The following is a 26,112-nucleotide window of genomic DNA, read 5'->3' as shown; positions in this document are numbered from 1 at the left end:
GCCTGATGCTAATTACTACGATGAATGTAGCTTGTGGGAAACTGAATATCCCAGTGTAAAATAGGAGACCAAATGCCCTTATCTCTAAAGTGAGCGTATCAGACCAACTGATCAATATGAGTGCTTTGATTAAAATTCTCTATTTGTTAAGCATTTATATGTATGTAAATACTTTCACTTTTTCCTCTGATCTCTGAGGAAGTGCATTAAGTTTGAATTTGTCACAACTTCCCAGGGGTGACTCTCAGCTGAAATATCACTGACAGCCTGTGGTTTGGACTTTTTTTTTTTTTAACTCCAGGCAGAAACAACGAGAAGCCCTTGAACAAGTGCAAGAAGATGCTGTCAACCAGGAAGCTGTCGTTAGGAAGAAGGTCCAAAGAACCAGCCAATGGCTGGAGGACAGGGAGGAGCAGGTAGGGTAGCCTGTGACTACTTTATATTCAAGGGGAAGTTTCCTCAGATGTCCTTGAAACCATGAAGTATAAAACGGAGGAGGAACAGAAAAGAAAAAAAAAACAAAAAACAAAGAGGAACTGCGAAGTTCAGTCCCTGGCGACCAGCAGTGAGCGGAGGAAGTACAGGGGAGTTGTAAAGGAGGTGGTGTCAACAGCCTCCTGATGAAAGAGGCATCTTTGCAGAAAGAGGCAACTTGACATATCAGGACTTTTACCACTGTAGAAATAGCTCAGGAGCCCATGTAAAGCCCATGCAAAGCCCATGCAAATACAGAATTGCAGAAGTTCACTAGAGGCTTATCACTTCCCTGAGAAGAAAAGCACATTTTCAGTTTCGTGTGCATAATACTGGTGAGTGCTCAATTGCTTTCTTTCCTGGCCACCCTGCTAAAATCCAGTATTAACCATACGTGTCCAGGTTGAGGATCGAGATCCGGCAGCCCACTCAGCTGGCGACAAAGAGAAGTCTTTGCTGCATGAATTAGAGGAAGCAATCTCGGAACAACCGAATCTCCAGACTGTAAATACCGTGTTGGTGAACACTTGCCAGACACTTGAGCAGAAGACGAGGAAATTGAAAAGTGAGTAGCAAATATGTGTTATGTCCCAATTCAGTCCACTCGGAGGTGGGGCAAAAGGACTACACCCATTTTTGTAGATGAGACAGCTGCTGTGTTAATACCCACATTTATTACAATAAAATGGTTCCAGAAGGCAGTATCGTGGGCTTCCAGAGAGGCTTGCCTGGTGTCCAAGTAGGCTGATTTAATGACTAACTTTCCCTTTCAGTGTTTTTTTTTGTTGTTGTTGTTGTTGTTATGAGCTGGATTTGTCCATGACTGTTATTTCTTTAAAAATTAAAGTTCTCAATATCTGTAAAAGTAAAGAAGGGGGAAAAAATCTTGTATGCATGGGGTATTTGAACTTGCAAATGGCTTACCTATTCTACCCTGATTTTATTAGCTAGCTTGTACCCATTATATTGTAGAAAAGGACCTGCCTCTCTATTTTCTTTTACATAGTAATTTTAGGGGTGGGCAAAATACTTATGAATTCAGTGCATCAAAATATTAAATATGTGAAAATCCTTTTTAAATTTTAATGTGCTCTTTACAAATATATTTTGCTTTAAAAAATTAGAATATTTGTCATTTTTCTGTATTACCTGAAAGTAACTGTTTACTAAGGATTTAGGTGAAAAGGCAATTGTCAAATGACAGATGTCAGATTATTCAGAAGCGAATTTTATTCTAGAAACATAATTTGGTAAAAATAAAGCTTATTTGACCATTTATCAGGAATTGCTTTTGTTTGGCCAGCTTCTTGTTCTAGCTGTCCTAGATGCTCTTTTTAGACAAAATTATTGATTCGGGTAACAAATGAATTATCAACTTAAGCTAAGCTAGAGAAGGAGATTTTCAGACCTGGGTTTGTTTTGGATTTATTGTACCCTTTCTACTGCTATCTGAGAACGCTGTTTAAAAGTTTAAAGGACTTGGCTAGTTCTAACGTAACAGTAATTATTCAATATTTTATTATTATTTTTTTAAACCTTGTAGGACTTGCTAATTTTCAATAATTTTAAGTATGACAGTGTAAGTCTTTAAATTACATAATCTATATGTTGTTTTATGATTGCTCAGAGAGCATTGGAAAAGGTTCCATTGTGATTAAAAGTGTTCATGTTGAGACATGAATAATAAGGTGTTCCAAATTTGGTTTATGGTATGTTTGCTTTAGACACTGTACTTAGAGGACTAATCTTTTGGTTCAGTTATATTTATCTTCGATTAAGTCAACATTATACATCATAGTTTTATAAAACTAAGAATTTATCTCCTCCCACAACTCTCCCCCCTGCCCCTTTGATTTCCTTTTAGTACCTTCTTGGAAGAGTCAAATTTTGTAACTTATCCCAAAATATACATTCCTGATATAATGAACTCGCTATTGTCTTCTCACTTCATTAGTCCAAATATTCTTAAAAATAGAAGATGAAAGCCACCCTGGGTTGCAAGCGTGTATTTTTTTTTTTCTTGGCTGCATATAGTTGCTCACAACCTGCCTAGCTTTTTGAGTTCTTTTACTTGTTTGTATCTTTTGCTGCCCGTAGAAGGCATACATATCAAGATTTTGCTCTGAAGACCATTTGCTTATGAGGATTTTTCTAACAATGCCCTTAAAAATCGACCTTTGCAACAAGAGGGAAATTTAGGTGGCACATATTTTTGAAATGTTCTGTGGAGCAGATTTTCCAGATAGACTGTGAATAAATGTCAGTGAGGTAGGACAGTTATCACATAAACACATCCTGGCACATTCCACCATTACCACTGTCACCACATGCTGTTTGAATTCTGAGTCAGACGTTTGAATTCTGAGTCAGAAAACAAAAATATTCAAATCCATTTAGTTCTTCTGAAACTTTCTGGTTAGCTTAATACATTTATTAAGTGCTTAAGGCAATGGCTTTTTGTCATGTCTGAGAATGGTTCTTTTGCAAATTGGGTGGGGATTCAGTGATTGTGTCCAATTGTTCAGGTCAATGACAGGGTTCTTAAACTGGAACTAGGAAGTTGTTTATGACATTTGATTAGAAAACCTGAACTTCATATTGAAGAAGTAATATTGTTCGTGTTTTCAATGGCCACCAGGACTGGACTGCTGAATGAGGTTCTAAGTATACATGGCCAGCTTCTGTGACATGTGCCATTAGAACTGCTAAGTTCTTGAATGGTTACTTACATATTTTCTTTCTTCTGCTTCTTACTTATGTATGTATCCAAGTATCTTGTTAACAAAGGCAATACTAGGTATAAATGGATGTTTGTTTTGAAAAGGAAACAAAAGGCTTCTTAGATCTAGGGTGTTTACCCAACGTATGAGAGTGACTCTAATGAGACATAGACCACTTGATCTAATAGAGACTCGATTACCTCTTTGCTGTTCATCCTCCTCTTGCCCCTTCTAACATGAAATCTTCATTGAGTCCCTGATTTAATCAATAATAAGGGAATTGATTACCTTTAGAAACTATAAATATTTCCTTGGCAAGAGAGCCTGAGCGGCTCCTGTATATCAGAATTCCTTATTTGAACATAGTAGCTGTATAAACTTTAGAGAAGGCTTTCACCTAGATGAACCCACTGGAAACTGTCTTCTGATTTGCTGTCCTTAGCACGGAGGGCATGGGGTAGGGGACAGATAAGAGCCTTATGGCTTTGAGGATGGATGCAAGATGAGAGCCACGTGTCTCGAGCAGTCAGTACCTAAGAGGGAAATGAGACACGAAAGGGGGCTTGAGATGATTGAGACACTTAAAGATAGGTGTTAGGTTGAGGACCAAGGGAAAAACCCCAAATCAGATAGAGCTTGCTCAGCAGCTCCGATGGGGATGGGCGCCTAAGTTTTCCCAAATGTATGCAGAAATGGATGAAATAATCTAGGAGGCCATATAGCGTAATGACTAAGAGCATGATATTTGGCCTTAAACAAACCTATGTTCTAAGTCAAAAGCGAAACTGGATAAAGTTAGGCAAATCTCTTTACCTCTCTGGGTACTCAGTATCCCCTTCCAGAAAATGCAGTATGTAATTTATAAATAACAAATGCAAAACAATAGCTAGTGCTTGGTCATACTTGGGAGAGTCTGTTCTGCTAGAGCACGTTTCTGCCGTGTGCGTTACCTTGTTCACCATTAGCCAACGGGTAATGACGCGAATGTCAGATGGAAGTTGTGTCGTTTCATTCGTGATTTTCCTAGGTAGGGGATCTGGGTGGGTAGGGATAGAACCATAACCTTCAGCGGGGAAGGAGAAAGTGTTTGGCTTGGCTGCTGACAAACAGCAGGAGCCCTTTTAGCTTTATTTTGCAAGTGTCTGCACTTGGGCCACCTCCCCCAGAGAAGTGCGGCCCAGCCTTGCAGGGCTCTGGCTGGAGGCCGGCTGTGCTCCCTCCTGCATTCACTGCAGCAGTCCCACTGCCTGAGTTCTGCTCTCATCTGCATTTTCTTAGCATCCCACCAGCACTGCACCATTTAAATGTCACCAGCATCTCTACGCTTTTGTTATCTCTTCCTATTATCCTGTGGGGCAGCCTTTGGTCATTTTAAGAGGCACGACGTCTCGGTGATCCAAGTTATCTTCCCAGGCACTATAATTATTTATAATTGTGTTTGTTAGTGCTCTGGTTATAATGTTGCATTTACATTTTTAGTGGTCTCTTCCTAATGTTAATCTCATAAACTCTGTTATTTTTGTTCTTGTAACTTTTACGTTTTTTTATTAATGCATAATTAACATCATGAAATGTTCAGATCTTAAGTGTATTAGTTTTTTTTTAAGATATTATTTATTTATTTGACAGAGAGAGAGAGAGCAAAAGCGGGGAAGGGGGACAGGGAGAAGCAGGCTCCCCACTGAGTAGGGAGCCTGACACAGAGCTTTTTCCCAGGACCCCGGGATCATGACCTGGGCTGAAGGCAGTCGTTTAACTGACTGAGCCACCCAGGCACCTCCTTAAGTGTCTTGTTTAACCAGTTTGCCAAATGCACATCAAAACACAAAACTGTAACCCCAGAAAGTTCCCTTGTGCTACTTTCCAGTCACTGCCCCTCCCCCACCTCCACCACTATAAGGATCAACCTCTGATCTGATTTTTATCACTAATGGGTTAGTTTAGCTCCTAGAATTGAGATATAAAATATGTACTTTGGTGTTTTTGTCTTCTTTCCCTCAACATAATATTTATCTTAATATGTTGTGTTTATTCATGGTATGCCTTTTTCATGATGGAGTCATATTTCTTTGTATGAATGGTTCCACAATTTGGTTATCTTTTCTCCTATTATTGGACATCTCAATTATTTAGATGTTTGGGATTGTTATGGAGCAAGCTGCTATGAACATCTGTGTATAGGTCTGTGTATAGACATATGTCTTTCCTTAACCTAGGATAAAGATCTACGAGCAGAGTTGTTAGGTCATAGTGTAGCTGTAACCATTTAAGAAACTGCCAGTAACATTTCACACTCCCACCAGCAGTGTGTGGGAGTTCCAGTTTCTCTACAGCATCAATGCTTGGTGGTGTCAACCTTTTCCACTTTTGTCACTCTTCTGGGTATCTTGTGATTTTCATTTGTTGTACTGATTGGCTATTATATACCTTCTTTGTGAAATATCTTTTGCCCATTTTCAAATTAGGACATTTGTCCTTTTGTTATTGGGTTGTAGGATTTCTTTACATATTTTGGATACCAGTCCTTTGGTAGATATATGTGTTGTGAATTATTTTCTCCTGGTCTGTGGTTTTCAATGAAACTTGATTTTTTTTAATACACAGTTTTATAGAACATGAGATAACACATATATTGTGTTATAAAAATCCATCCTCCATAAATGTCAACCATCATTATCATTCTAATACTATAGTTTTAATTATCAACAGCCAATTAATTGGCAGGGCCTTTGCCTGAGAGTCTCATTGCATAGTCATTTGGAATGTTGTTTTATCCCAGCTTCCTTCAAAGGCAATGTATCCAAGACACCCGGTCCCATCCTATATCACAGATGGCAACAGCAGGGGATACAGTGGCCATTGTTTCATTTGCTTCCATGTAAAATCTAAATGTCCTAGAGACATGGCAGGTCCAACTCCAAACACATAAAAAAGCATACAAAGGTGAATGCAAATTAGGGTCATAAGGCAATGTGTTTTGCCTCATGGAACATATGGAAATAGTTGCTACACATTGCACAAAACATCTGTTGAAATAAGGTGTACAATTTAAATATTTTGAGATGGACTATTCCTAAAACTCAAGATTGCCTGGTGGGAAAGCAGATGGGCAATTTAAATAGTCTTATACTAACTCATTATTTCTTCTGAAACACAAGCCTATTCAGAAATCCAAAGACAGTGTTTTGGAGATACACGGCCTTCACAAACATAATATTGGCCACTTCTGAAAGGTTTGGTTGCTGTTGCTTAGATGTAGGTCGGGAGAAGGATTTATTTAATACCGTTAAAAGAGAGAATTTTCTAAAATTGAATCTTTACTAGAGTTTTAAGTATTAAAAATTAATTACTTAAATATGTTAGAAATTTTTAAAAAGTATTTGCCTCCTAGTGGGCCTAGTAACACTATGTCAAGCTTAGTTGTGAAATAAGGAATTTTTCCAAAAAATTCTTACAAAATAGCATTTTACATGAGTAATTTTTGATGTAATTGAAGATTTTCAAGACTTTTTTCTTAGAAAAAATTTTTTTGTTAGATTATGTACTTTTCACATATATTAGTATTATTTTAATGGTTCAGAATTTCTTCAGGCTATTGAGATATAAAACTGTTGCTCCAGATTCATATGTGTTTTGGACAACGGAGTATTTGCTGTGAATTTTCCTTGCTGTTGTGATTAAAAAAAAAAAAGTGGCAGCTATTAATATGTCAATGTCTCCATCTAGCAGAGCTTCCTACCCTCATGTAACTTTTGTTTTTAATCATCTGTGGGCTGAGAAAGCAGTCAGAGCTTGTGAGAATTATGTATAAATTCAGAGCCTACTGGACGAGTGGAAGTGTGAGGGATTGCCACAGGAATAAAGGTCATGAATATCAACATCTATTTTGGTTCAAAAGATTTGGGCCTATTTTCTGGTTCTTGTCTATATTTTAAAGAGTATGGATTGTCAGATAAGTAGTGTGTACCTGTGTAACTCAAAGAGTTAAAAAGGTATTTTTTTCATCATTTCTGTTACTCCAGAGATGAGAAGTTGGAAGTTACTGGGAGGCAGATTTCAGTGAAGTAGAAAGACAAACATTTTTAATTTCATGAAAAAGTATACTGAATTGAACATTATCCTGTGAGTCTGATCCCAGCTGCATGACTAACCAGTTATCATTGAAATCCTCTGGACAAAGTGTTCTCATCATCTCAGACCTACCCATAGGATTCTGGGATCACGGGGCTCCAATTCTAGGGGCTGCCATCACTCACAGCTCACGCAGAGGTTTCTGGGAGAGAGGATTTCCACATCCTAGGCAGTTGGACTGAATGACCTCTGAGGTGTATTCCTAAGTTAAGGTGGAATCATTCTGTGACTCACTTCTAGAGGACATCACTTGCATCTGTCAAGGGGAATTTTGAATGCCCAGGGGTGATCATGGGTTAGCTGCTCTAGCCTTTGTTTTGCTCTTCTATTCCCACAAGACATGAGTTGAGAACGCCATTCTCAGAAGTCACTGCTTTCTCTCTCCTTTCCTCAGACCCCAAATTTAAAGCTGTTAAAAGTTTATGAAAGGAACTGAGGGAAAAGGGGGTTACAAATCGTCCTATTAAGCTGGTTATGAATTCTCTTTATAGCACCAACTGAGTCACTGAGAAAGAAGTTAATTAAAGGACGCCTCCATGGCTTGCCGTTTCAGGTAAAACAAAAACAAAAACAAAAAACCCTGTGATATGTGTTTACTGTGGGGAAGAGGTCCAATCTGTATATGGATTTGAAGCTAATTTATAATAGATAATGACTTTTATCACAAAATTAACCAACTTAGAAGAAAATGCTCTGGTGGACTTTGTTCTCTTCTGCACCGAAAGCATTTAGCCAAACAAGAAGGGGGAACTCACATTAGTGAATGGCTAATAACATCTTTTAAAGAGGAAGCATTTTAGAATTTACTGTATCTGTTAGCAAAGGGCCAGTGTTTTAGTCTTAGGTACCTGTTTTCTGATAACTCTTGAATGCGTACTGTTGGATGGGCTGGGATGGTTCCTCTCTCTTTTTTCTCCTATTTTTTTTAAGATTTTATTTATTTGAGAGAGGGAGAGAGAGAGCACGTGCACAAGCAGGGGGAGCAGCAGAGTGAGAGGGAGAAGCAGGCTCCCCACGGAGCAGGGAGCCTGACTCAGGGATTGATCCTTGAGCTGAAGACAGACACTTAACCAACTGAGCCACCCAGGTGCCCCTCCTATTTGAATTAAACTTTTAACTCCTTCCTGTCTGGATATCTCAATATATCCATGGTAGAGTTCAATGTATTTCTTTCCCTTTTGATACTTGGTGAGTTTTTCCTTTTTGTTCATAAATGAGGAACATAAGGAACAGTAAGGTTGGCATGGGGGAAGGGACTGGAGAAGGGAAGAAAGAAGGGTGATGTCTGCATGTATCTGTTTCCAGAGCATAATGCAGGCACATCTGTTTAAGTAGAAAAAGAAATTTTCATGTGGGAGATTAAGCCAGGCAGAGTACCTAAAAAGCCCCCTACAACAAATTGAAGTGGAAAAACCTCCACATCTAAATATGCTTTAATCTTATCAGGAACACCAATACAATTTTCTATTATAACTGTGATAGGTATGTATCTACCTCTTGGACTAACGCCACAATCTGATTGCTATGAAATTTTCACAGGCAACATTTTCACTACACTGACATGTCTCCAGCAACCTCCTTTGGCCTCTGCCTAAAGATTACAAAGACGAAGCCATTGTATTTCCTGTCCCTGATCTTTGAATTTCATTCCTAGAACAAGTAAGGGGAAAAATGCAATGAAAGTTTTACAATTACAAACCTGTTCCCTTAAGTAGAATACTTGACAGAATTGGCCAATACTACCCTCCTCAGGTAGCACAATATCTTCTCTTAAATGGAATATGTTTTGTATCCTTGACTCTGTCGTCATTCTGCCTTTGAACATGCTCCATCATTTTTTCATGACAGAGCTGTTTAGATGAGGAATTTCCTCACTGTGATCCCTCGTCCGGCACAGATGGAATTCAACAACCATTTCAAGATCAACTGGTAAGTTTAAGCTTTTTGAAACAATTTAAGTGCCAGTTGTGAATCACCACTGTGTCAAAAGAGAAAGTGAAGTCCAGTATGTATTAGTAGTCTTAGTACTTTAAGCAGATCACTTTTGAGAGATTATTAGATGAAACAATGGATATCTACTTTCTTTTTTTAACTTTTTTTTTCTTTTGAGAGAGAGAGTGTGCAAGCAGGGGACGGGGGGAGGGGAGGGTGGGCAGAGTGAGAGAGAGAATCCTAAGCAGACTCTATGCCCAACACAGGGCTCGATTTCATGACCCTGAGATCATGACCTGAGCTGAAATCAAGAGTTGGATGCTTAACCAATTGAGCCACCCAGGCATCCCTACCTAGTCTTTTTCTTTGTCACACACATGCATACAATGCCGGTAGACCCTACGATATGGCAATATGTTAAATTATTTGACTGTGGTATCATGAAGAAGTATTGTCTAACTAAGCTTGCCTCTCATCCATACCTTTTTCCTCAAGGCTTTTGTTTATATGACAGTGTCGATTATTGGGAATTGATATAATTCTGTTAAATTATTGAACTGTGATTTTTAATGAGAATTACACTTTACCCATAGGGTATAGCTTTTGATCAAAAGGTTGAAAGCTTTATTACTTTATTATGGAATCATTTATTTTCTTCTTGACTCTTCTTGATGCCAGTGATATTCTTTCTACCTTTGGAAATGAAGAGAATAGATGATGAAATATGTTATGTTACACCCCTTTAGGTAGCTAATACTATTTTATTTTCTGTTCAGAAGCAGTGTTGCCGTAAACAATATAGTGGTCAAGAAGCAAGAATATATCAGACGCTCCTGACCTTCAAACATACATGCTGGTATACACCTCTGCTGGGTAAGCATGGATAGCCCCCCTCTTACACCCTATCAGGCATGGCTGAGGGTAAGGTTCTTTTTGAAAGGGAAAATAATTAATCACAATTATATTTATACAGGAAAAGTTGTTGAATGTTTGGATATTTATCCCTGAATTCTGTCAGTCAACTGATGTTTGAGCACCTACTCTGTACAAAGCACCATATTATGTATAATAGAGAATAAATCCTAAAATAGCTCACAGATTATCAGGGAGGTTAGAATGGGCTCAGAGAAGTCCAAGAAAGCTCTATAGAAGAAATGAGAGTTGAACCAGGCCTTGAAAGATGGGTTGCATTTGGAGTAGCAAAAAGCATGGAAAAAGTATTTTAACTGAGGAGGACAAAAAAAAAAAAAAAACATAAAAACAAAAACCAAAAAAAAACAGAAGAATGCAAAAGCCTCAAGTGTTTGAAGAGGAATCAAAACTGGACAAGTCATTTTGGAAACAAGAGGAGTTTGGTTGTGATACAGTAGAATGTAAGTTTGGAGCAGGTTGTGGGTCAAATGGTGGGCTATTACTCAGTGCCAGGCTAAGGAGAATGAGCTTTATTTTAAGAAGAAATGCTCATGGTAGTGACATCTCTCATCACAACCGAGATGTGGTTGAAAGCAAAAGTTAATGGCTGATTCTGAAATGACAAAAGACATGGGATGGTTATCAAAATAAAGTTAAGAAGAAATAAATAGCAAGTAAAATGATCTGTGGATCATTTCAACTAGAGAAGGGAAAACTACTACCACTACTAATTGAATGGCCATTTTGTATCAAACAATAGCTTAGAGCTTTATAGAGATGATTTTACTCACACTAACCCAGTAATAATAACACAACCACAACCCGACAGTGCCTGCAGATGCCTGCTATATACCAGGCACAGTTCTCTGCTCTTAGCATCACTACTACCTCATTTAATCCTCACCACATCCCTGCCAGGTAGATGCTAATGTAATTTGCATTTTCAAGATAAGGAAGAGAAGGAAACAGAGAAATATGGAGTTAGTAATTTCCCTAAGGTCGTGTGTCACTTCATATGTAAGTAAGCTAAGGCTCGGAGTGGTTTAGTTATGTGTCCAAGAGCACACAACTAGTATGTGGCAGAGCCAGGATTTGAACTAAAAATTTCTGATTGACTCCAATGCCTGTGTTTTCTTCTATTAAACTCTGCTGCTTCCTATACTCAGAAAAACACATAGCAAGATGGCTTCCTCCAAAACACATGATCCGTTACCCTATTTCCTTTGTCTCTTTAACGGGTCCCCATCACAATGTCTAACCCTCTTCCCTTCAGGGTTTGGTAAAGCTGTTTCTGTCAAGGGCCAGACAGTTAAGTCCTTCAGCCTCTGCAGGCTGTATGGTTTCTGCAGCAATTACTCAGTATCACACAAGTGGCCAAGTAATGAATGAATGGGTATGTCTTTGTTACTGTAAAACTTTATTTACAAAAACAAGCAGCTGGATGTATTTTACCCTCTGGCTGCAGATTGTTGACCCCTCTAGTTGTTTTTAGGCAAGGATTTTCTGCCCCCCTCCCCACTCTGCTTAAAAAAAAAAAATGGCATTTTCACTTTCGCAGGGTTAATAGAATTGAACTGACTTCTGCTTTTTCAGAAATGGTCCAACCTCTCAAAAGGGAAAAAATTTATATATGTATGATATCTATTTTTATATATAATAAATACTATATAATATACATGAGAAAAATATATAAGAATTTTTATATATTATATATATGAATAAATATAAATAAATATTTATTATATAGTTTAAACCAGGAACAAATTTCTGGTTTTATTCTTTTCTGTTCTGCAGATGCCTTGCATCTAGAGAGTCTCACAGCAATTCCAAGCCTGGAACTCACACTTTCCTCAGGTGTAGCCAAACGAATCCAGGTTTCATGTGAAAGGCCCAACTATGGAAAAGTAGAGGATGGTGATTTGGATGTGACTAGAAGACGCAAGTAAGTTAAAAGAGCAAAATATACTTACCCTGTTCTTCATGGGTGGCCTATTCTTAGTGCCTGAACTTCTAATCAGTTAGACTTTTGTATCCTGAGACCATAACGTCTTTAGGATAGAACTTCTGACTTTCTGAAAATTGGCAATTTTAAAACAAAGATACCTCTATAGTTTTCCTGAAGTGACTTTTCTTGTTCTTTGAATTCTCTAATGTCCATTCTAAAACGTAAAAGACAAATCAGGCTACCTGAATGTTTCCCAACTTTTAGGAATATACTATATACTGCTAAGTTAGCTTACTCAGAGAGGTTTTGATCATATTCTATTCCTTCTTCCTCAAGATTAATGAGCCTCTGCAAATCCCTGTCCCCACATCTGTGCTCACCTTTCTGAGTACACAGACTGACCTTCCTTAGGAAAAGTTTCAAAATGTCAGTGGAGTTTGTGAGCACTATCCACCCCAGTGAAATTCCCTTTCTGTATCAAGGGTGAGGAAGCAAGATTTTGAATGGCAAATTCTTTATTTTCATTTTTGGCTAGATTCTCTATGGTTTGCAACCTCTCTCTGGTGGAGGTTGGAGCTCTTTTTCCTCATGTCTTACTAAAACCATGAACTTAATTAGAAATTTGGTTAAGCTGGGATAGAGAAGGGAAACATTTTGGTATCTGCTGAAATTCTCGGTCTTTCTCTCTGTAGTAAGGAACTTTGCTTTCTATTGTCAGGTGCCCAGGCCCTAAAGTTGGCCCCCACCCAGGAACAGATCTTTCAGGTTGCATCAGGATGAATGATGACCTAAGGATGGAAGTGAGCATTTGACTATATTTCAACTTTATTTTAGTACTACTGTATCCTGGTCCTCTTCTCTGGGTGTATACATATTTTGAAGTATTATGAGCGCTCTTACAGCAAGTATGAATCTTACACCACAAAACACAGATGCGTGAGAACTGTCAGCCTTTGATGGCAGGAAATTAAAATTCAGTCATTTGGGGGCTTTCTACCCCTTCTGTAGTATAAGCTCAAGGGTATATAGCCAAAAGGAGATTTTGGTGAAGTATACTGAACATTTTGTTAAAGAGGCAGGCTGGTTTGGGACTTAAAATTCACCAATGACTCTAAGAAGTCTCAGGTCTCATTGTCTCTCTAAGAATTGAAGCCAAGCCTAGATAACCTTTGACGTGCTGGTACTTTGTAAAAAGTCACAAAGTAGGACAATGCCCAGAGAGTGTTCTTTGCTACAGTTAGGTGCTAATGAGACTTCTCTACCGAACAACAACAACAAAAAAGAGTAACACTGAATAACATGTCATTTAGACGAACTCCCCAGGTTATGGAGGTTTGTATGAAGTGCCTCCCTCAGTCTACAACCAGAGCCTGAGCTCCATAATTTTCTCAATCAAATGAAGCAGACAGTTCTGTTTTAGGATATAATAATCCATCATTCTTCCTTTTTCTTTCATTGCTTAATTGAGATATAGTTCATATATTAAACAATTGATTCAATTAAGTGCTTTTAAATAAATTCACAGAATTGTACAACCATCACCAAAATTGATCTTAAAACATTTTGACCATCCTAAAAAGAAACCTCATGCCCATCAACAGTCTGTCCCTATTCCTCCCACCCCCAAACCCTCAGTCCTAGGCAATCACTAATCTACTTTCTGTCTCTTATACATTTGCCTAGTCTGGATATCTCATATAAGTGGAATAATACAATATGTAACCTCTTGTGACTGGCTTCTTTCACTTAGTATAGTGTTTTCATGGTTCACCCATGTTGTAGCATGTTATCCCCATACTTCATTCCTTTTTATGACTGAATAATATTCCAGTGTATGAATATATCACATTCTGTGTATCCACTCATCAGTTGATGGGCACTTGGGTCATTTCCATTTTTTGGCTATGTGAATGATGTAACTATGAATGTTAGCGTATAAGTTTTTGTATACACATATGAGTATTCTTTGGGGTATACACCTAGGAGTGGAATTGCTACATCATATGGTAACTCTAACATTTTGAGAACCTGCAAAACAGATTTTCAAAGTGATTACTCCATTTTACATTCCCACAAGTAATGTATGAGGATTCCAATTTCTCTACATCCTTGTCAACATTTGTCTGGTTTTTTTTTTTATTATTACTATTATAGCCATCTTAGCAGATGTGAAGTAATTTTGATGGTTTGGGTATGTATTTCTCTAGTGACAAATGATGTTGAACATCTTTTTGTGTACTTATTGGCCACTTGCACATCTTCCCTGGAGCTGTATCTACCCAGCTCTTTACCCATTTTAAAAAATGTGGTTCTTTTTACCACTGAGTTATATGAATTATTCTTATTATTCCTTTTAAGTGTGTGTATCTGACATTTTTCTGTTCCTTAATACCCATCCTATTGAGTAGCTAAGAAAAGGAAAGAAAAAGGAAATGAATCTATTTTGCTATTACTTAGCAGTTCTTGTAAATTTAATAAAGGAAGTTGGACTTGGAAGCTTACAGAATGTTTGGTTATTAGTAATTTCCCTTTTATCTGACACTGATTTCACCAACAAGGGGGAAGAAACAAATATCAGTTGTGTACCAGGTACTTTGTAGGAAAGCGTTACCACGTGCCGTGTTATTAATCTTCTCTACAACTCTGAGTGGTAGGTATTCTCAGCTTTTGCAGATGAGACAACTGAAGTTCAGCAAGGTTAAATAACTTATCCAAGACCACTCAACTGGTAACTAGCAAACCTGGGATTCAAATTCAGGTTTGTCTAACTTCAAAGGAGAAGCTTTTCTCACAGACCCTCTTAGAACACTGATTGTAGACCTTTCAATCATAATAATTACTCATAATTGCCTTGAAAGTAGTTTTTTGGCTAAGAAATGTGCTATCTAAAAGGATCTCCTAATCCACTATCATTAGGGTATGTGATAGATTTTGTCTGTGGTCTTGACACCACTGAGAAACAGGAGCTAACAGACCATAAGAGAAAGTCCTATCAAACATCCCTGGGGAAATGGACACACTCCCTGAAGTTTATCATGCTGTCTTCCGCACCGTTTCTTCTAGAGTCCCCAGGAACAAGTCTGTCGGCTGCACTTGGTGGCTGATATCACCACTTCTCACCATTCCCTTTCCAGGTTTCTGCTCCACTGAAGAATCTCTTCAGCCTGTTCACTGAATGATTCACTCTCTCATGCTTATTCCTTGAGTAGATCCCCACTTCCTACCCCTCAGACTCCCTACACCCATCTCTAAACAAATAGAAAATTCTCCTTAGGGGCGCCTGGGTGGCTCAGTCGTTAAGCATCTGCCTTCGGCTCAGGTCATGTTCCCAGGGTCCTGGGATCGAGCCCCGCATCGGGCTCCCTGCTCAGCGGGAGGCCTGCTTCTCCCTCTCCCACGCCCCCTGCTTGTGTTCCCTCTCTCGCTGTCTCTCTCTGTCAAATAAATAAATAAAATCTTAAAAAAAAAAAAAGGAAATTCTCCTTAGAAAACCATTTTCTAAGCATTCTCATTAGTAAGCGCAGGGAATTGGAATAAAATATGAGATAAAAATTACAAAAAACCTAATCTGTATTTACCCCAGTGACCCATAAATTATAGTGTTTTAAGTCTTTGGCTTCAAACTGTAGGGTTTTTGTCACCCTTGAGAGCCTTTATAACAAGCAACTTGATTTGGTCTTCAAGCCCCTCTCTAATCTGGTCACAACCTACCTTTCCATCATTTCCCACTGCCTTATGGTTGTCCCTGCATGTCAGTGAAACCGAGTAGCATTTATCATTGGAATATATCCCCAAAGCCTGCTTATACTGTTCTCTCTGCCCAGAACACCATGCACTTCCCCATTTCTCACATTCTATTTGTTGAGGCCCATTTCAAAACCAGCTCTTCCATAAAACCTTTCTTGTGGTAGCAAGAAATGTTTACAGTCAACATTTCCTGTCCTTCTAGACTAGAGGTAGAAATCAGAATAATTAGAAGTTGAGAGGTGAGGTTTTTCCCTGTTTCTACCTCTGTGTAACTATGGAAAAGTCATGTCTTTCAGGCCTGTTTCCTCATTTCTCAACTGTCCCACTCAGGAAAAAATGAGTTCACTCCCTTCTTTTAGACCCCAGTAACTCTTTGTCTTCCTTGTTGTCATCTGTATGCTCTGGTTGCATTGTAATTCTTTGTTGTCTTATATTTATTTCTGTAGTAGATCAGAAGCTTGGTAGAGAGTGCCTTTGACCATTAACCAACATGCATCTAGCACTCTGCACAAATTTGGTGTATGGTAGCTGCCCATTAATACTCATTAAATGCCTATTTACTTATTCTTGTACTCCCTACAGGGCCTATTTAAAACATCAAGACTGAGCACTCAGTGAAATTGTTGAGTTGACAACCTTGCTCTATTGCTTTCTGCCTCTTTTCTTTGGACTGGTATTCCTGAGAACTTGGGATTTATTTTTTTATTCATCTCCCATATTCATAGAAGAAGCTGCATTCTAGCATCCTTTTCAGAAAGCACAGGGTGAGGTAAAAGTGAACATCTGTATTCTTAGGATCTTTCTGAGTGAGCAAAGGACTCTAATAAGATTATTGTCTCAAGAAGAACATCTCATAATAAAATAATTTGGGGCCCAGTTTGGGACATTCTTGGGGAAAACAGTTCCTTTATTGACCCGGAAAATTTATTTATTTGGAATATTGTAGTGTAGAGAGAAAAGAAGAATATTAATTATTTCCAAACCTTGTCTTTTAGAGATTCAGACTGAGATATTTATGGAAGAAATGTTTATGATATCTGGGATTTACATCAAAACAATGCAGGGGTGTTTTTAGTGGGTGACGGAATAGATTGGCCACAGGTTGGTAATAGCTGAATCTGCAGAATGGGTACACAAAGGTTACTTATTCTGTTCTGTTACTTTTGTATTTATTTAAAAATCTTTCCAGTAATGACTTAGAATTTTTAGCCACATAGCATAGACTTTGGGATCAAGCAATCCTGAATTTAAGACTGGCTCTGTGACTTGCTAGTGGTATAAACTTGGACAAGCCTAACCTCTCTGACTTTGCCTGTGTCCCCCCGTGAAACAGATACAACTTTTCAGGGTTCTTTTGAAGTTTCAAATACACAATACATACATGTATGCACATACATATCTACATATCTGCAATGGCTAAGTTCTAGCCTAATCAATCCATGAAGACAAACCAAGTTGGTCATATTTAGAGAAAAGACAAATCTTAATTCTGTTTCACCACTTGCTGCTGAATAAGAAGACCTTTCATCTCCATGGGGTCCCTTCTCAACATTTCCAAGAATCTCTAGGGGCATATACTGCTATCTCCTAATGTCCTTCAGGCCCCACCAACTAGTGGGTCCCAGGAAAGGACACCTAACCTCCCCAGAGATTGTGGGGGAAAAGAAGCTGGTTTCACCACTCATGTCTTTGCAGTCGTCTTTGTTCATGATCCCTGCTGCCCACAGGCCCTCCATGCTGACCTCCTTGGAGCTCTGTGTCTGATCACCTAGTGATCTTCTCTCCCTGGGTGGTAAAGAGATGACTGTCCCTTCTTGTCTCAGGACTTCAGTGTGAGGTCCTACTGTGGTTGGGTGGACTGCTTGTGATGGGATTGTTAAAATTACCCTCTCAGTTAGTTTCAAGGCACATAAATAATCCAGCAGGCTGGGAGGCACAGTAGTCCCTAAGTAGCCGCCTCCCACTGCCTCCACCACTGAGGCTTCCTTCAGGAGCTAGGCCTGGCGGTCCGTTTAGCCCGACTTCCTCAACTCTTCCTCACTCTTGGCAGTTCCTCTCCAGGGCCCAGCTGTCTCTCCTGACAATCTGTCTTCTTCTCCTTAATCACTGCTCCCACCATGGAGTCTGAACAGCAGCCCAAGGGCCAAACTGGACATGTGCTTAGGTGCCTGGGTGTGTCCCCAAATACTCCAAGAATTAAGGAGCTTCGTGAAAATTCTATGACCATGAAACTGATTCTTCTCTCTACCTTTCAGTCTCAGATCAGACCCCACCAAGACACTTTATAAAGTATATGCAAAGTTCCTGATTCCTAGTAAACACTCTGAAAATAGCAGCTGTGACTGTCCCCCAGAATCAGAATGATCAGCAGTGTGAAGCTCAGAGGATACCTTGTTATGAGCATTATGTAGTGTGTAGACTTGTCAAATCACTGTCTTTTATACCTGAAACCTATATTGCATGTCAACTACACATCAATTAAAAAAAAAAAGGGGGGGTGCCTGGGTGGCTCAATTGGTTGGGTGTCCAACTCTTGACCTCAGCTAGGGTCTTAATCTCAGGGTGGTGAGTTCAAGCCCCATGTTGGGCTCCACACTGGGCATGGTGCCTACTTAAAAAAGAAGAAAGATACCTTGTTACAGTCAGAAGATATGAAAATGAATTTCTCTGTTTTTACTCTGGCTGTTGAAAAAAAAATTAAGTGTATTGCCATCCCTTTGAGCTGTCCTTCATGTTATTACATGTTTTTGTCTAAGATACACTATCACTAAGAGGAGGTGATTTATGAGACAAAGGACAGAATCAATTTTGAAATATCTCAGATTTTCTGGCCATTGTCTGTCCTGTTCTCTCAGGCTGTGTGTGGTGCAGCATTAATAACCTTGGAGAATAAATAACATTGACACTTGCAAAATTGGGACATGTAGAAGTTGACTGATAACTGCACTATAGATGAACCTCAGAGTGGTGGGTATGTCCTGTAGATCTGAGGGTGTGGTGTCCTTTTAGTTACAAATTAAGAAAAAAAACTTGTGAGGAAATTTACTTTTGTTTAGGTTACAGTAGTTGTGATCTTTTGGCATTCAATTTTACATTCTTTCTCTTTTTAGAACATGGAAACCGGCACTGAGTCAAGGGCATTTTTTTTTTTTAAGTTAGAATGAAATAAGACCATATGGACTTTTTTCAGTTTTTTTTTCTCAGAAAATCCTATTAATTTATTTCAGTAGCACCAATCATCTACAATAGGTCTGGTAGCAAAAATTATATTGGTAATGTGAATGTAGCATAGTGGAAGGGTTTCTGCTCATAAAATCTACAGATGAAGAAACATTTCATCTAATAGAGCAAAAATAAAGTGACCCTGGGAAATTATCTAAGCCAATAATTACCCTTACTAATATCTTAAAAGCTATACCTTATTATTCTTTAACTTTTTCTACCTAAATGTTGAAATAACAGTGGTGTGCATGTGTGTATGTGCGCGTGTGCATGCACATGTGCATGTGTGGCGTGTTTGCTAACCCAGCTGAGGGGAGAATATGTCTCATTTTGTTCCATGAGTACCTTGGCAACCCCACCCTACGGTAGACGCTATCAAAAACAAATGGGCTGGACCACAGATTTTCATGTCAATGTTATGCAGGTTGATATTTGAATGGCTTGGACAGGAAGAATATTCTTCCTGCTCTGTGCTATCAACATGTGTTAGACTCATTGACTTGAGCCAATCTTCTACAGGTAAGTAAGTCTGTCATCTGAACTCTCTTTTTCTTGCTTTTAGTCAATTTCTTAACTTTGCTTGGTTTTAAAATATAACCAGCAGGTTATCTTTTTCATGATCTGCCCAGGTCTTTATAACTCTGTGGGGGTTAGGCTTTTTTACCGGTCTAGGATTCTGGTTTGAATAGTTGGGCTTTTGATGCTGGGAAAAAAAAGAACACAATTGTGGAAAATTTTTGCTGAGTTATCTCCCACCCCCACTCCATATGTACAGACACCCTGAGGAGTTATATTTAAAATTTCATTAACTATAGTTCTAAATTTGAAAAAAGAAAACTTCTTTTGTCTAGCTATACTTGTAACAAGGGAAATATGCTGTTAGGTCAGATTTGTGAAAATCTGGGATTGAGATATGTTGTATATTGGGGTGTTTTCTGATCAGTGGGATTTATAAAGACTAATGAATTGGAAGTAATATCCAGTTGCTTACCTTGCAACTGTTCCAGAACAATATAGTAATGTATGACTACTAAAAATATGACATTTCTCCAAAATTACAGAATTATTACTTATTTAATCCATAAATATTTTATATTTATCAGAAAGCTTCTCACTAAAATGTTTCATATATAAGGTATTGAACAGAAGGGTTTATACAGAACATTACAGCAAATGAGACTAATTTGTAATATAATGGAGGTAAACTGTATTTCTGCTGTATTATTTTGACTTTAAATGAGACTTTTTTAAAAAAAAGTCTTTTTCAGACAAAATTAGCTTTTTAGTTAGTGCAATATTATTATTATATATGTATTAGTTATACAGTAATAAGTGTCATTTCAAGCCATATATAATCAAAATTTTATGTTATGGAGTCTTAAGTGGGCCTGATTTTTAAATTCCTATTAAGGAATGAATCCTTGTTGACTTTTATGAAGTATGATACTTGATGAAACTGAAGGATATTTAATATTTTCCTTTTTTATAGCTTCATTTCTTACATATATATTGGAATATAGTTAAATAAGCATATAATTACTAATGCATTCTATTAAATCTTTTAATGATAGGGCTATCATCATTTACCTGAAAGTTATGTTACAATTTCTCTTCAAAATGTAATTCAAATATTACCCCACTCTGTTTTGTGCATATTTCTTTCCTCTGTGGAATGCTGCCTATAATTTTTTATTTGTTTTATATATTCGTCTTCCTGATTGGCCTACAAACTCCTCTGGGACAAGGACTGTAGTTTTGTGTGTCTCCAGCTTCTGTCACTGCTCCTGGGACAAAGTGGGCCTTTGATGAAAGTTGTTGAATTAAATCAAGCTGATGTCATGACGGGCTTCAAGCACACATGGTCTGACCCAAAGGCATTTAAAGCAGAGGCAAAATAAAACAGAGAAGATTGCCTGACATTGATATGTAGGAAGATTAGGTATAAATTCTTGCTTTGCAAGTTTGTGAATTCTTCTAAACATTTGAGATGAACATTTTAAACGTTTATGTTTAAATTATCTATTAAATTATTGTAAGACAATAATTGGGAAGTCTGTACCTTACCAACAGCCTGGGTTAGGGTATCTCAGAGACAGTTCTGTTTACAGTGGAGAGGACACTGTATTTAGTTCGAACTGGGTTTGAAGGCTGACACCACTATTCAGAATACTCCCGGGATATTAGTTTATTCACTGGCTTTACTTTCTTTACCTGAAATAAGTAAATATTTTCTTGCTAAAATCCACTTCCTAAAGTTGTTGAGAGAATTAAATGGGATGATATATAAAAGGGCTTCTGTACATTTTAAGTGCTGTCATTATATTGTATAACTATGTATTCTGCAAACTGTTACTAAACCCATACCTTTCTGTGACGATAGTCAATATTGTCTGGGGTAGATTCTAAATACTGTGTGCGATATACAATGTCCCTCCATTGAAACCTTTTGTTGGGCTGTGGCTGTTAATAAGTTCTCTCCTTGATTATAGAACACGTAAATGTCTTCATCTTTTCATTGTTTGTGCAGGTTCTTGATATGTTCAATTGGTTTCAGTTTTCAATATTAAATTTAATTTCTACGTAAACCAAACACTAATGAAAATATATGTATTAGAAAAACATTAAAGAGTAACCCATGTTCCCACTGCATTATTTGAGAGTAAGTGAGCTAATCAACCCTAATGTCCTAAAGTTCCCCCTAAATTAGGAACTTCTGATCAAGATTAAGAAGTTCAAATAAAACTTTCAAACACTTGCCCTGGCAGGCTAGGACCACAATTTTGTTAAGGTCTGTTTGAGCACCAAGCAATAGGTGCTGATGTAGATATAATCCCTCAGATCTTTGAGAATGGGATTAAGTTTAAAAGGTATTATTTGTCTAGCTAGACAATTGAAAACCATTTTTAAATCACCAGGTCAAAAGTTTTAGGTTGAATAATATTTCCATAAATAGAAATGTGTTATGCCCACATAGAATGTTCTGTTTAAAGGCAACTTGACTTAAGTTCATGAAAGAAACTCTATCTGCCCTTTAAGTTTAGAATTTGTTTTGCCCAAGAATTTATTAGGTATTCCTCAAATATTGGACTTGTAAGTATATTTAAAATTGGATTTTTTTGCAAGTACAACTTGGAGAAAGTATGTTTATCAATCTACCCTACAGCATCCCAGTCCCGTATCCTCTTTTCTAAAAGAGCAAAGTAAATATGGGTTCATTTAAAATTGTATGAAAATGTTTGCTTAAAACAACCTCTCTGGAATGGAAAATGTCAAATTGTTGAACTTGTTTTTCCTTTTTTTTTTTTCTTTAGGAGAATGGTGTTGACCGCTTGTATTCTGAGAGCCTGCCACAGTCCAGGTTTGCTTGCTTGTTTGTGTATATGAATTTGAATGTATATTTGGTTAATTTTTAAGGAACTCTTTGGACCTGACACTCCAAAATATTTCCTCTACTCTCTTGACAGGGAATGTTCCACACTGTCATCTCCTGGACACACTTTGTCCACAGAGAGTACTGTAACTTCAAGTGGTGAGTGAACTTGGAAAATATATAAAAATAGAGGATTAGTATTATAACTATAAGCTTGGTTTCTGTGGCCTGCTGAGGTGAGTGCAAATGAAAAGAACATAGGCAAATAATTTTTTTTGCATAGTGTTCATGCTGTTAGTTTCTTCCTGTTGATAGATTCTGGGTCAGAAATTTTGAATATGGCTTCTGGTGACCTGGACTGTAAATCACTCTGTGAGAAAGAGGGAGATACAATTTCAGCTTCTGCTATGATAAAGATCACAGGTAAGCTATTGAAGTATTCAAATATAGTTCCCATTCCAAAGCAGTAAGCAAACCTGTAAGCTACTGGAGCAACTATCCTCATGGTTCAGTAATATTATTTTATTAAAAAAAGCTTGAAGATATAGTCTGGGGAAAAAATGTCCAAGAGGTAATCATGGCCTTCATATATGATAATGTTGCCATTTTTTCCCCAGTTCTATAGAAAGAACAAAAATTACAATATATTTTAATAGGGCTTAAATATTTCCTAATGGCAAAGATTGACTGGATACAACTGGGTCTCAACTGTGGCATAGATGTAGAATCACCTGCTTAGGAAATTCTCAGAATCTTGGGGTGCCTGAATGGCTCAGTGGGTTAAGTATCTGGCTCTTGATTTTGTCTCAGGAAATGATCTCAGGGTTGTGAGATCAAGCCCTCCATCAGGTTCTGCCCTGAGCATGGAGCCTGCTTAAGATTCTCTCACTCCTTTCCCCCACTCCCTCCACCATTCTGCCCTTCTGCTTGTGCCCATGTGCATGCTTTCTCTTAAAAAAATAATTCTCAGAATCCTAATTAGAATCTGTTTGGTTAAAAGGATGGACCAATTCGTGATGGTCCACTCAGGAGGCAAAAGAATTAACAGATAATACGTTACATCTTTTTTTGCTACTTGAGTCTGAAAACAAGGTAGTTATTCTCAACCATTCCCAGTGAGACATCACTACAGCTGACACTCATGGGAAGCGCATAGGCTCCCATTCCCACCAAAAAAAAAAAACAAAAAAAAAACACCAAAAAACAAGGAAAATTCATTCTATTGTTTAAACTGGACAGTTAAGTTGAGATATAGATGCTAAACTAAAGGAGTTGTAAAATTGTAGAAATGGAATCCTTTCTTTATTTTAACGGAAGAATATCTTCATACTTTACCTCAGACTGAGTAAGAGAAATTTTAATTAGAACTACACCAAGATATCATTTTTCACCAGTCGTGTAGACAAAGATGCAAAACTTTGATTACACTCTGTTGGTTAGCTTGTAGGAGAAAAAAAGAAATCTCATACATTTCTGTAGGGAATGTAAATTATTATAATTAATATAGAGGGAAATTTGCCAATATTCACCAAAATGTTAAATATACATATCCTGTGATAAAACAATTTAGTTTCTGGGAATTTATCCTATAGATCTAAGTACTCACATGACTTGTAGAAGTTTCTTTACTACAGTATTTTCTATAATAACAAAATATTGAAGACAAGTTAATTATCAAAAGAAGCCTAGATAATATATATTGGCATCTCCATGTAATGGAATACTAATATACATCCATAAAATGTATATAAGGAAACTTTCTTAGAAAGATATCAAAGAATTATTGTCTCTTAAAAAACCCCAAATAAAAACATTATGTATTGCATATAAAATTTTGTGGGAAAATAAAAAGGATAGGAAGAAGTTTTTATGTATGCATAATGTATCTCTGGAAGGCTAGACAAAAATTAAATAACATTGTGGGGAGGAAAAGTAAATTTCTTATAGGCATGTATGGGAGAGAAAATTTTTACCAAAAAATATTTTACACTTTAAAATTTATGGGCCATATGAATCTATTATCTATCTTAAAAGTTAACAAAAAAATTAAAATTTTCATTGGGAAAAGACATTTTATCTCTGAAGAAAGTGGTTACCATTTTGTTCTTATTTCCATATAAATTTTAAAAACATAATACATTATTTTTTCTTAAAAAGAAACAAAACCTATTTATAGCTGCTGACCTTTATGCCTGCACTGAACTAAATTCAAGACAATGGACCATGTAAAGAGGAAAATCATTATCAAGTACATTACGGTACAAATAAAGTACACAAAAATAAAGGGAAATTACCAAGAGGAATGGCATAAATTAAAAGTACCTTTGTTTCTTAGTTTGATGACTTTTTTTTAGAAAGATACCATGTTTTGAAAGGACATCAAACTTGGTTATCAGTCTTACAACTGTAATTAAAAAAAACCTCTTTGTCAAGCTGATTGTTCATTCTTCCTTCATCCTGTTTCTGTAAGTTTAGTAGTAATGTGTTTGATTTAAAAAAAAGCAGCAGCCTTAGAAAAGATTTTAAAACTATTACTTGGAGGCCATTTATACAGATACTCATTTCTATTAAGAAATCTTATATGGCTAGCTTCCTTGGGAGACTTAGCTGCTCTAGTCCTGATTTTTAATCAATGGGCACATTTAAAGTTTTTTGACATATAATTTGACTCACGTGTTAAGGTCTTTGACACTTACTAGTCTGCTCATATTGCCACCCTCACTATTTCTTCCTTTCTTACTTGTTACTGCTCAGGCAACTATTTAGTGTGTTCTCTTTTTCTCATAGGCCAAAGTCCAGCTCCTGAGAATATTGCACTCCAAGGCTCTATGAGTGAGGACAAAACCATGTTAAATTTGGTAAGGAAATATACATATGTTAACAGTAAAGGTAATGATATATTACAATGGTATAACTGTCCCTTTAGGTTTGCAAAATACTCAAAAGCACTGTCTCATCCTCTCAAAATATTATGAAGTTAATAGAATTTAATTACTCCAGTGTCTTATAGATGAGGAAGTAGGTGCCAAAGAGTCCTTGTGACTTGTTCAAAGTCACACAATAGAGTCAGAGCTAGGACCTCCTGACTCCACATTGTTTTTTTATTCATTCATATTCATCAAAGATCTACTGGAAACAAGCTCAATATCTATCAATAGAGGACTTTTAAGTAAACAAATGTATTAATAAATAAGGTTAAATAAAACAGTAATATTTACCTTAAAGATATGTTCTAATTAAGAGAACATGTTCTAATTAAGGGAAGAAACATACAGTTACTCAGTAATATATAATTACTCAGTGTGGTTAGGGATATAAAAGAAAAATGTTTGGGTTAAGAGGCCAGACAAGTGTCATGGAGGAGGTACCTTGTGAATGGTATCAAATGCTATCCAGGTACCTGGAACACTGCTATAAAACATTATTTAAATGTTTATAGAAAAAGTTAAGTTCCTTTCCCTAAAGAGAAGGTTCATTGTCACTGGTATGAATTTATAATTATTGAGGAGTAACTCGTAGACTATGGATCCCATTCCATGTTTCTTCAAGGGTCTTGTTTATGTATTAGTCCCCCTCTGTTAAGAGATGATGATGATGATGATTAGCAGTGTGTGTGTGTGTGTGTGTGTGTGTGTGTGTGTGTGTGTGTGTGTGTGTGT

General features: G+C 37.3%; 1 protein-coding gene across 5 annotated transcripts in view; it reads left to right on the top strand.

The window, feature by feature from the left end:
* Nucleotides 1-851: 851 nt before the first annotated feature.
* Nucleotides 852-26,112, top strand: part of IRAG2 (inositol 1,4,5-triphosphate receptor associated 2) — a 59,930-nt gene continuing 34,669 nt past the window's right edge. Inside the window, exons 1-10 of one of the 5 annotated variants that reach the window (XM_025879699.2) lie at nucleotides 852-1,039; nucleotides 7,817-7,878; nucleotides 9,174-9,254; nucleotides 10,034-10,130; nucleotides 11,964-12,111; nucleotides 12,833-12,914; nucleotides 22,395-22,441; nucleotides 22,548-22,612; nucleotides 22,769-22,876; nucleotides 25,241-25,311. In XM_025879699.2, coding sequence (XP_025735484.1) covers nucleotides 12,891-12,914; nucleotides 22,395-22,441; nucleotides 22,548-22,612; nucleotides 22,769-22,876; nucleotides 25,241-25,311 — 315 coding nt within the window. In that variant the 5' untranslated portion in view covers nucleotides 852-1,039; nucleotides 7,817-7,878; nucleotides 9,174-9,254; ... (1 more) ...; nucleotides 11,964-12,111; nucleotides 12,833-12,890. Of the gene's footprint in view, nucleotides 1,040-1,159; nucleotides 1,214-7,816; nucleotides 7,879-9,173; nucleotides 9,255-10,033; nucleotides 10,131-11,963; nucleotides 12,112-12,832; nucleotides 12,915-22,394; nucleotides 22,442-22,547; nucleotides 22,613-22,768; nucleotides 22,877-25,240; nucleotides 25,312-26,112 lie in introns of those variants that run through there. The other 4 variants (XM_025879697.2, XM_025879696.2, XM_025879698.2 and 1 more) reach the window with 4 other exon arrangements.

This window comes from Callorhinus ursinus, unplaced genomic scaffold (assembly GCF_003265705.2).
Source record: "Callorhinus ursinus isolate GAN/ISIS: 27379988/994484 unplaced genomic scaffold, GSC_fseal_2.0 scaffold27, whole genome shotgun sequence".
NCBI lineage: Eukaryota > Metazoa > Chordata > Mammalia > Carnivora > Otariidae > Callorhinus > Callorhinus ursinus.
This window is presented reverse-complemented; position numbering and strand designations above follow the sequence as displayed.